Below are 11875 nucleotides of genomic sequence, written 5' to 3' on the forward strand. Positions count from 1 at the left end.
TACTCCAAGGGTTGTGTTTTTAGCATGATGCCTGGTTAGAGAGTTTGACCGGTAGTCACACAGTAACAATCTGGAAAGGGTCCTCGTGCAGTGACTGGAGTAAGTGTTCTGACAAAGTGGGGAGAATGTTAGGAGAATAGAAAGCCACTGAGCTCCTGCCAGTCAAAACGGCCACAGTGCTCTTTCTATTTGGCAGTGGCTGCCATTAATGGATGAGAGAGAGTTTAGATGATGACAGAATGTTTTTACTGCCTCTGTTTTATTAAGCCCCAAAAAAAATCTTGAAAATGTTAAAGTGCTTTTTTCTTCTTCTGAATTGCTAAAAGATCTGCTTCAGAGATCAAAGATTTATTGTCCTGAATTGATGAAATACTGTATTAAAGTGGTGTTGAAATACACACATCTGTTCTTTAACCAGGTGTGCTGCTTTGAAACAAGCTGCAATCCTCTCCCCTCAAGCTTATATTTTCAAAAAAAAATCACAGAAGAACAAAACTGTTCTCTCTTCCCAGAAAATGTAATTCTGATTAGCAACATTTTGGGTTTTTTTTCCCCCACAAACATAATGCTTGACCGTGGGTGGGCTGTGGGAAGGTTCAGTAAACTCTTCTTTCCTTCCTCTCTGAAGAATGACTCTCTCAACCTGTTGTGTTTTTTTTTTGCTGCTCCACAGGTTAAGCACAAACTGGAGATTACATTGATCATATGTGGGAAGTTCATGGTGTATGCCCGTTGTATCATGGCCCAGTCAAAACTAAAGGAGCTTTTATCACAGAGGTAAGTGCCACTTTGTTCAGTGAGGGCCTCTAGTCAGCCTCCTATTTATGCATTTCTGTGTGAGGCACTTCCTCAAGAAGTAAGCCAGCACCATAAGGGATGCCCATCACCTCTTCACACTGCTACCTTCAGGCAGAGGGTGCAGGAGCATGAAGACCAGAGCCTCAGACTCTTGAACCTCCCCTTGTTACACTGATCAGGGACTGCACTACTTGTTTTTTTTAGACATACAGCTCGGTAACCAGCCCTTTCAGCCCATGAGCCCATTCTGCACACTTGCCCCTGGTATGTTTTGAATGGTGGGAGGAAACCGGAGCCCCTGGGGAAAACCCACGCAGACATGGGGAGAAGGTACAAATTCCTTACAGACAGTGTGGGACTCGAACCCCGGTCCCAATTGCTGACGCTGTAAAGGCGTGGCACTAACCACTACGCCAGTCGTGCTGTCCTACGTACACTTAAAGCAGAGTATTATTTAGTGTTTTGATAGTCTGAGCATCCTGGCCCATTGTTTCGAAAACAATCAAAATTGGTGTTACCAGGAAGACCATTTCTCCAGGTGTAATTGTTGCAAAGAGCAGTACTCTCCACTAAATATCCAAAAGAACCCTTCATGCCCTCCATTGTAAATCTAGAGCTTTTGTCTTTAAATTGATGGTGTCAAACAGTTCTTGTTCAAAAATATACTTTATTCATAAATTCTATAGGTGTATATCTTTCTCTGTATTTATTGTCCCATCAGTGAAAAACATCCAAGATTCTGATTCCTTTTATTGTCACTTAATAATATATTAAAAATGTAACATACATGATATACTTCAACTCCAACCCTATGGTGGACGCTCAAGTGTACTCCTGCACCTCACTCGGTGCCAGTCTACGGGCACCGTGATTGAAGTAAAAACACAATGCTGGAGAAACTCAGTAGGTCAAACAGTGTCCTTATATAACAAAGATAAAGAAACATAACCGACGTTCCAGACTTGAGCACTTCATCGAGGTGTGAAAAAAAATGTCGGCAGGCGTCCGAACAAAAAGGTAAGGGGGAGAGGTGTAGGGGGAAGGAGCATGGTCCCGCAGGCAGGTGGTAATAGGTGGAGAAGGGAGGGAGAACACAGTAGCAAGCAAGGGGAGGAGGGAAGGCTCTGAATGTTGAGGGAAGGGATGGAGAGCTGGAGGAATGGGGAAGAGAAGGAGAATGGGGAGTAGGCTCACAGAAACTGGAGAAGTTGATGTTAACGCCTTCCAGCTGAAGGGTTCCCAGACAGAAACAAGTAGTCTTGGGGCCATATACAGTGAGTCCCATACTCATCCCACCAAGAGCACCCATAAATTGGAGGAACAACATCTGATTTTCCATCTGGGCACTTTCCAGCCGGACAACATTAACATTGACTTCTCCGGTTTCTGCTAGCCTGCTCTCCTCTTCCTCCTCCCTTCCCTTCCCCCTGTCAGCTCCCCACCTCCTTCCCTCTCTAGTCATCCAGCCATCCCTCCTCCCCTTGGTCTCTGCTGTGCCCTCCCTCCCTTCTCCACCTATCACCTCCTGCCTTTGCGACCGCCCCTCCTCCCCTTACTCTTTTATTCAAACACCTTCTGACATTTTTTTCATACCTTGATGACGGGCTCAAGCCCAAAACTTTGGTTATGTATCTTTGCTATATAAAGGACACTGTTTGACTTGATGAGTTTCTGCAGCATTGTGGTTTTTGTTTCAACCTTCGCTTGGGGCATCTTAGACCAAAAGACCAGCAAGATCCAGGCAGACCAAAGCACATCCCCCACCGAGCTGACCATCTCCCAGCAACATTTGATGTTTCTCTCAAACCAATTAAGGACCGCACAAAAGTATAACTTTCCAAAACTGTGCAGTACCTCTGACTCATGCAGATGGGTCATGTGCTCTTAAAGTAATAATTGGCAAAGTGAGTTATCAAGGTATGGTGTTTGATTATCACCAAAAAAGGATTGCTATTGTTATTAAAAAAAGAATTGGGCTTTAAGATGATGTGGTCTAATTTAAAGCTTCTTCTCATCCGTCCCATAGGACTAATGGATATGTGAGTTTTAGCCACGTCATTGACTTTAATGGATAGCATGAAGTCAGTATTGTACTAAAACCCGTTAGTTTTCTGACACCAAGAATGATTTACAGTTTCAGCGCGGTAACACGCCCACCCAGCACCCTACTAATCCCGTATATCTTTGGATCGTGGGAGGAAACAGGAGCACCCGGAGGAGATCCATGCTGACATGGTCGGGGGGCGGGGGGGGGGGGGTGTGGTACAAATCCCTTGTAGGCTGCATAGGATTCAAACTCAAGTCACTTACACTGTAATAGTGTAGTACTGACTACTCCACAGTTCCAGAATCACTTAATCAGCGGCTCTGCAAAATAAGATCCCAGATTAGGGTGTGCCACAAACTTGAAAAAGGATCAACAAGACTGGCTTGCATTGAATTTGGTTCTCTTCAGTTCCAATAGTACATTGATGATCAGTTCTAAGATGTTTATTAGCTGCAAAGGGTAGAAGTGTATTGTGACTTTTAATGAAAAGCACTATATAAATGCAATTTGAATACTGAGAGGACCAGATAAGGTGGACGTGAAGAGGATGTTCCTTATGGTGGGGGAATCTGGGACCAGAGGGCACAACCTTAGCATACTTTTCTAATGGAAAGACCACAGTCTGGTAGGTGAGCAGCAGAGCGTCGAGCACCATGGTTCTGCACACTGGTGCACCTCAGGGCCGTGCGCTTAGCCCACTCTTGTTCATGCTACTGACCCCCGACTGCATCGCCAGATCCAGCTCTAATGGTGTCATCAAGGTTACAGGTAACACGATGGTCATCGGCCTCATCAGCAACCACGACGAGTCGCACTGCAGAGTAGAGGTGGAAAATCTCGTGAAATGGTGCAAGAGTAACTACCTGAGTGTCAACGTGGAAAAGACGAAGGAGATGATCGTGAACTTCAGGTGGACCAGGAATGACCACCCTCCACTAAACATCAACAGCTCTGTAGTGGAGAGCACCAAGTTCCTTGGAGTTCACTTAACTATCGTGGACACTCAACATCTCCTCGCTTGTCAGGAAGGTGCAACAGCGACTGCACTTCCTGAGAAGACTGAAGTGGACAAGGCTACCAACCACCATTATGTCAACCTTCTACAGGAGCTCTATCTTGAGCGTCCTGATAGGCTGCTTCAGTGTAATACAGTTGCTGCAGAGAAATGGATTGGAGGTTAATCCACAGGATCATGAGTGGCAGAGAGAATCACTGGATTCTCCCCCCTCCCCCCCCCCCCCCCCCCCCCCCCACAATCGACATGATCTGCCGGGATCGTTGTCAGAAGAGGGCACACAAAATCATTGAGGACCCCTTCCACCCTGCACCCAGCAACTTCTCCTGTCAAGGAAGAGATCCAGGAGTATCAAAGCCAGCACCACCAGGCTGAGGAACAGCTTCATCCCAAGGGCAGTGAGATGCTGAACGACCAATGGAACTGCTTGCACTAACCATCCGAGACTCTCATATTCATGAAACTATTTATTTATTTGTATACATGAATACTTGTCCTGCATATGTATTGTTTGTCTGTGTGTTTGCACCGAGGACCAGAGAACGCTGGTACATAAGTTATTGATTTGGAAAGGAATCAAGAATTACAGGTACAAGGCAAAAGAACGGAGTTTTAAAAAATTTGTCATGATAGAATGACTCAATGGGCTGAATAGCCTGATTCCACTGCCATGCCTTATGATCTAAGTACCCCTCATCAAAATTTGTAATTTTCTTTTGTGTTTTATACTGATATTATGAAAATTCTTTAATATGGAACAAGTGTGTTATCTTTCATCTCCCTCTGTGGTTAGTGAGGAGACGCAGAGTTCCGCCTGGTTTGTGTTTAAAGAAAGAGGGCAATAAATCTGGTAAGTCATCATTAAAAGAGCTACATGATTACACACAAGCATGTTGAGCGCAAGCACATGCATCTATTTAATGTTTATGCATTAAACCACTTGGAGTTGCTTTAATAGAAGACCACAGTCAGCTGGTACCAATCAAGGCGCATTCCCAAATGGAGTAAGAGATGTCCTTCTTTCTGAAAGATCCCTGACAACAAAAATTCACGAGATTACTCAATGACCAGTCTTTGCTAATAACGAAATGATTGCCATTTAAATAAAACTTGGACCTTCACCGTGAAGTCTCTGTGGAGGAGAAGGAACTCAGAAAAAAAGATTGTTCCTTAATTATGGAATTAATGGTTCCAAGTATTAAAACCTGAATGCCATAGTAATTAGATTATCTCAAACAAGGCATGAATCATCCTTTCCATTGAAGTGTGGTTTACTGGCTGTTTAATTTGTGAATCCTTATTAAATGAACCAATACAGTACAAGTAAGTCTGTGTATTAATTTGCATTTATATAATACCATTTTAATAGCTCCACTGGTATAAGAAATATAAATGTATCTTCTGCCAAGCCTGTGATCATTTGAACCTGCATTTTCATGAACTTTAAAAGTTTTAGTTTTCTTACTCTTTCCCCCTTCGTATGAATGTATAGCACTCAAATTTTTCATGTGTCTCCTCCCCTCCAACCCTGCAAGGGTGAAGACTTCCTTAAACCAAGGAGAGAGTGGGCAAGCTGAGGCGTAGCAACCTCATGCTGGCACATTAAGGTATCTTCCCTTTTCACTGCCTGGGATTTATACCGTGTGTTGCAACTGTTGGAGGAGCCTTGTATTTCTCTTCATGTGTGTGGTTTCGAAGGCTGGAGGTTATCCTCTGGGCCAGCAGCTGAAGGATGTAAAGCCTCAGCTGCAGGTTGACGGATGGAGTAAACATCCGTCTGTGGTTATTTCCTCTCTGATACAACTCCAGGACATTTCCTTGGGCTTTAAAAATAAAGCACAGGATCTCTTGATATTATCACATACACCAGACCATGGCAGTACTCTGCTGCAGTGTGTGTGTGTGTGTGTGTGTTGTGTGTGTGTGTGTGTGTGCGCGCAGTGAGAAATTTTCCATTCTCACCGAAGGCCAGCAAGTCTTTTTAAACTTTCTGTGAGTGGCTGTCCACAATTAGGAACGGCCAAGTCAGAGATTCACACTGTGGGGTGACAGAGGGCCACTGGTGGTAGCATTTCAGCCAGATGCTGCTTTTCTCTCTCTGCCTGCTGGCATTCTGGCTTTCGGTTTTATTCAACAGACAAGCAAATTAATAGTAGAATTAAGTTGCCTCGAATCTTACAGTGAGTGATTGCAAATCAATGTCCACTTTCTGGCTCCCCTTACGTCAGTGGTTCTTAACCTTTTTCTTTCCACTCACTTCCCACTTTAAGTAATCCCTATGCCATCAGTGCTCTGTGATTAGTAAGGGATTGCTTAAGGTAGGATGTGAGTGGGAAGGGAAGGTTGAGAACCACTGCTTCTAGACCCAATTGTTACTGAAATATTTCACTTGAGAAAAATTGTCATTGGCCCATTTCCTTTGAAGTTCCGAAACCGTGCACATAACGAGTCAATTAGGGACGATTAAGTTTTCAAACTTTTTCTTTCCACCCACATACCACTTTAAGCAATCCCTTACTAATCACAGAGCACCGATGGCATAGGGAATATTTAAAGTGGTATGTGAGTGGAAATAAAAAGGTTGAGAACCACTGCCTTACATTTTATCCCCATTAACATTAACAGAAATAAAAATTCAGAAGCAACGATGAACAAGTTTTTACACGATCGCTCTAATCAGAGCGACTTCCAAAGAGAGTTACAACCAAGTGTAGTCTTCGGGTGAAGTGAGATTAAAGATTTGGTTTAACTTGACAAGTGCTTGCAAATACAGGGCACTCGTAATTGTTGAAGGCCTCTCCTCATGTTTGCACTGTTATGTTACTTTCCATTGATTAAATAGTAATGATTATTGGGTTCTGGCGAGTAATTTAGTTTGATTCATGGAAGAATGTCTGGTGTAGACTATGGTGGTAGAAGACTCCGAAATGAGCTGCTATTTTGTAACCATCAGAGGTGACTATAATTCCAGAATGACAAGTCTGCACACAGGCTTTTACCATAATAAATGAGGGTGGAAATTGACACAAAGCATCACAAAACGTGATAACGCAAAGTAAGTTTGCAGATAGAAAGTTCAAATGGCTTAAATACAAATGCACAAGCCATGCCAATGAAGATAATATAACTCCTGAACGAACTCTAATCTTTGGGTTCAGGTGAGCTTTCAACACTTGAAAGCACCTCTGGTAGATTGCGAAACAATGTGAACCATTTGGCTGTTCCTAGCTCTCCGTTCTTATAAATTCGCCCAAGATTAAGGCTGGAAGGGGTAGAACAGAGGCGGAGCTAGCGGAACAGGAACTTCACACTCCAGTGGCCTGGGCCCAATCGTGACCTCGAGTACTGTGCAGAGTTTGCACTGCTTCTTATGACTGTGAGGGCTCCCTCCCATACCCCCCAAAAATGTACAGAACGGCAGGTGAGTTGTCTGCTGAGGGATAGAATCTGGGACTGGGAGGGAGTTGATGGTGATGAGAATGAGCTTATTGTCATACACATGGTACATCGTACATTTGAGCCAAACTTCTTACTTGCTGCAGCTGAGAAGGAACTTTGTGAAAGAAAAACTACAAATATAGAAAAGCGTTTGATGAGGGCAACCCTTGGAGTACCGGTACTGTATGCAGTACTGGTTCCCTCACCTGAGGAAGGATATTCTTGTACACATTGTCCAATGCACATATGCCCAAACTTCTTAATTATTGCAGCCAATCATGTACTTGTCAAGAAAAACTATGATAGTAAGCTAATTGAATTCAAAGAGACAATAAATACTTAAGATAGATAATGAATATTCACAGTAATCCTAGTGCAAAGAAAAAGTGACTTGGGATAGTGCACAGTTCTTCTGTGATTAGACATCCCTTGCCAATTTTCCACACGGGATCCATTCCTAAGTCTGTCTCTGAATCAAATTTGTAGGTAAGTCAGAACAGGCACATACGGTTCTTATTTAGCATCAGCTGGTCAAATGTTACTTTGGAGCCATGTTTACAAAGGTAAGTAATAGAAAAATGTAATCCAAAGTTACCAACTTAACACATTATTGACGGCAAAATGATCCGACAAAACAGCGTTCCCCTTCCTTGAGCTGATGAACCACTGAAACCTCGCATAGTCTGTTCGTAAATATGAGTTGTCTGCAAGTCGGACATTGTTTACCCAGGGTCTGCCGGTACTATGTAAATCTGTCTCTTCTACTCCAACACCTCAATGAAACATGAACTAGGGTTTAGGAGTAACAAAATGGAGTCCCCTCTGCCATTCATTGGTCAACCAGCCTGGTAAAACTTTCCAACATTGTCATCATAGCCATGTTTGCCCCGATCTCTATTTTAAATAAAATCCATGTCTGAGCCTCCAGTCATCTGGAAATTGAAAATTAAAAAGATTCACCGACTTCTGACTAAAGACATTTTTCCTCAACTCTGCCCCAAATGGTCTCAATTGTCGGACTGCACTCCTTAATATCCTCCCGACATCTAATCTGTTAAAAAACTCTCAAGAGTTTTATATGTTGACCCGAACATTCTTTCAAAAATGAAGTCCAATCAGTGCTTGATGTCTTCAAACAAACAATCTATGTGTGGAAATATATGCCTTTTTACGATACCATGAGCAAGTTTTTCGATTGCATTTCCAATCTGCTGTATTGTCCCAATTGTGCCATTACCCACTTAGTTACAGTAAATTACCATCACTGGTCATGTGGTTGTATGAGCCTTTAATCCTTACATCTCATGGGATGTGGATTGCTTTTTCCAAGTAGGAAGCAAGTTTGATACAATAGAATTACTCAAGGCAACAAATCTGCTAATTTGTTTCTCAGTTCAACTTTAGTCATGCAAATGTAAATCTTAATCTCATACTTCCCCTTCAGAATCACTAATAATTGTTGTTTCTCCTTCAGAATGTCAGAAATTATGGCAAAACTCCGTGGAAAGACAATTGAGGAACATGTGAAGATTATAAAATTCGAGATCGACTACAGTCCTAAGAACATGGAAGAAGATGAAGTGCCCACCGTTTACTACTGGATCCAATGAAACCATGAGATAGTGAGAGCACACGATACATTGCCACAGTGAAACAACCTCCTCCCATTCCGCCAAGCCACTAGGACTCTTTCTACTGGTATCGAATGTTTATTGAGTCACAGTATTCTCACCATGCAAGTTTGCAAATAGAGTCGTAACATCATAGAGACCTTCAGTTCACTTTGCTATACCAGCCCATCAATAACCTATTTGTTCTAACCACATTTCCCAGAGTTTGATCCATGTCTTCAGTGCATCGGCAATTGTAGTCCTTGTCTGGATAGTTAAATGTTGTCAGAGCATCTCCCTCCTCCATCCACCGTTCCAGATTGCAACCATCTCCTGGTGAGAATGTTCTTCCCTCTGAATCTCTCATCTGTAGCTTAAGCCTATGCCTTCTAGTTTTAGATAGCTATGGAGAAAGGTTTCCTTGTATCTATTTCCCACCCCCCCCCCCCAAATAAATTTGTGTACTCTATGCGGTTCCTTTACTCCAAAAAAATCAAAGGTGACCTCTCCAGTCTCTCCAAGCGACTGAGGTACTGCATCCCAGGCAACATCCAGGTGAAACCCCTCTGCATCCTCTCCTTTGCAAGCTCAAGGGAAGCAACCAGTACACCGTACTCCAGCTGTCACCTTGCCACTGGTTTATAAAACTATACTGTAACCCTGGCTCTTTATATCCTAGGCTCAGCTCATGAGGGCAAATATCCCATACATCTTTCTTGAGGGTGGCACAGTTGGCGAAGGAGTTAATGCAATGCCTTTACAGTGCCAGTGATCGGGACTGGGGTTCAAATCCCACACTGACTGTAAGGAGTTTGTACGTTCTCCCCATGTCTGCATGGGTTTTGCCCTGAGGGCTCCAGTTTCCTCCTACTGTTCGAAACGTGCCAGGGGTATAGGTTAATTGGGTGTAAATTGAACAGCACGGGCTTGTGGACCGAATAGCCTGTTAACATGCTCTATGTCTAAATTTGATGAAAAAAATGCAGACTTAAAAAATTGAAACTATGACTCCCAACATACTGTATATCATTTGCTGATCCAATGAAGCACCTTGGCTAATAGTTTGTCATTGCTTTCATGTACAAACAGTTTAAAATTCATTGAGACTTGACCCCCAAGTCCAGACAGTGGACAGAGATTATGTCTTTCACACTTGCAACAACCTACTTTTAAATGAACTGATCTGAATTATCCTTTCATCTCTGGGTCTGAGTGTAATCCAAGGCTGAGAGGACAAATATTTATTTCATGTCAGTCAATTTTGTAGTAAAAAATCTCCATGGCATGAATGGGACCAGCTACAATTCAGAACTGTGATGGGAATTAATCTATTCAACAAAGCCTTCTGCTAGTTAATTAATAATTAACCTAAGTTGTCAGATTCATTTTCATAAAATCCTCCCCCATTCTCACATATGTTCGATCAAATCCCCCCCTTCCCACATATGTTCGAATCTCCCTACTTCCCACATATGTTCAAATCCACCCCTTCCCACATATGTTCGAATCCCCCTCCTTCCCACATTTGTTCAAATCCCCCCCCCCTTCCCACATATGTTCGAATCCCCCCCCCCCCCTTCCCACATATGTTCGAATCCCCCCCCCCCCCCCCCCCCTTCCCACATATGTTTGAATATCAGGTGTTCTTCCACTTTGAATGTCAAGGATGAAATTAACCTGGATTTTGCTCATACTTAAGATTACTTCATATTTGATACCAGGAGGAAACATACAACACATATTTAACATATGTATCTAACGCCTGGTGGCATTCAATTTCATTGCAAATACCAAATCTCAGAATGCAAAAGTTTTTAGACTGGCTCAGAGTGCAAAGTGGTGCAGGAACCAGTGCCACAATGGCCCCAGTTCAATCCTGACCCCACGTCTCGGTGCTGTCAGTGTGGAGTTTGCGCGTTCTCCCTGTGACCACATGGGTGCTGGTTTCAATTTATTGCTGTGTGCACAAGGTGCTTACCCCACAAAAGCAGACAAAGTAACTCAGCACGATTATTAAAACAAGTCAGAGAAGCAAAAGAGATTTCCTTCAGCAACTAGGGAAAGTGCCAGCGACAAAGCTATTAAGCACGTTCCTGGCAGATTATTTAGGGTTTGAGATTCAATTCAAGAGAAGGATTTCATCACTTATCTGATGGATTTTAAAGAGAAGTTAATAGACCATAAAAAGTGTGAACTTAATGTGGAGTATTTGACCATGAGAAGGAGAAATTGTACATTAAGAATGGAATGGAAATTATAAAAGCTTTCTATTTATAAGGATCAATAAAAATACTCAACATTATCATCTTTATGGGCAATGAATGCAGGACAATTTAAATTGCAGTGACATTTTTTCTATTCCTCCTTCTTTTCTTGAATCTGCTGTCAAACCCCTGTTGTCCCATCCACGTGATCCTGTTCTACCGTCAATCTTTATTCTCCTCTTTCTGCAGCTGTCATTGCCGGCTGTGGAGATCGACTCCCCAGCTGGTCACCCCTCCCGTCGGTGTGTTTTTTCGCATGCGCGGTTGCGCACTTTTACTCGGCTCAGCGAGCCATTTTTGTAGTCCACTTTCTACCGACCTGAGGGAGCGGATTTCTCTCTCCACCACGGGCCTCTTCGAACAGGTAAGGCCTTCTCCTTCTTCTTCCGTTGTCTTCTCTTCCTCTCTTCTTACCGTTGGTTTCGATTTTTCTTTTTTCGTCGCCATCTTCTTTCCACCTTTATATTCACTTTACTTTAATTTTTATTTTTGTGCCTTTGTTTTTTCCGACTTTTCTGGAGAGGGCTGGAGTTCACCGTCCGGCCGCTACTCCATCACGTGACTCCTCGTTCTACCGTCAATCTTTAAGTGAGTGAGCCTACATCTTCTCCCACTTATTTCTCATACCTCTGACAATTATAGTGGCCGACAGTGGGAATACACCCGGCAGACACTATGTCACAAAACTGGGCATTACCCTTTC

The 11875-nt window shown here is 43.0% G+C and overlaps 1 protein-coding gene across 4 annotated transcripts in view; it reads left to right on the forward strand.

The window, feature by feature from the left end:
- Positions 1-11210, forward strand: part of uba1 (ubiquitin-like modifier activating enzyme 1) — a 381394-nt gene extending 370184 nt beyond the window's left edge. For 3 of the 4 annotated variants that reach the window (XM_069936574.1, XM_069936577.1, XM_069936575.1), the window contains 2 exons: positions 674-777; positions 8773-11210. In XM_069936574.1, the coding sequence (XP_069792675.1) occupies positions 674-777; positions 8773-8908 (240 nt within the window). In that variant the 3' untranslated portion in view covers positions 8909-11210. Of the gene's footprint in view, positions 1-673; positions 778-4653; positions 4711-8772 lie in introns of all 4 variants that reach the window. The other variant, XM_069936576.1, reaches the window with a different exon arrangement.
- The last annotated feature ends 665 nt before the right edge of the window (positions 11211-11875 follow it).

This window comes from Narcine bancroftii, chromosome 5 (genome assembly GCF_036971445.1).
Source record: "Narcine bancroftii isolate sNarBan1 chromosome 5, sNarBan1.hap1, whole genome shotgun sequence".
Taxonomy (NCBI): domain Eukaryota; kingdom Metazoa; phylum Chordata; class Chondrichthyes; order Torpediniformes; family Narcinidae; genus Narcine; species Narcine bancroftii.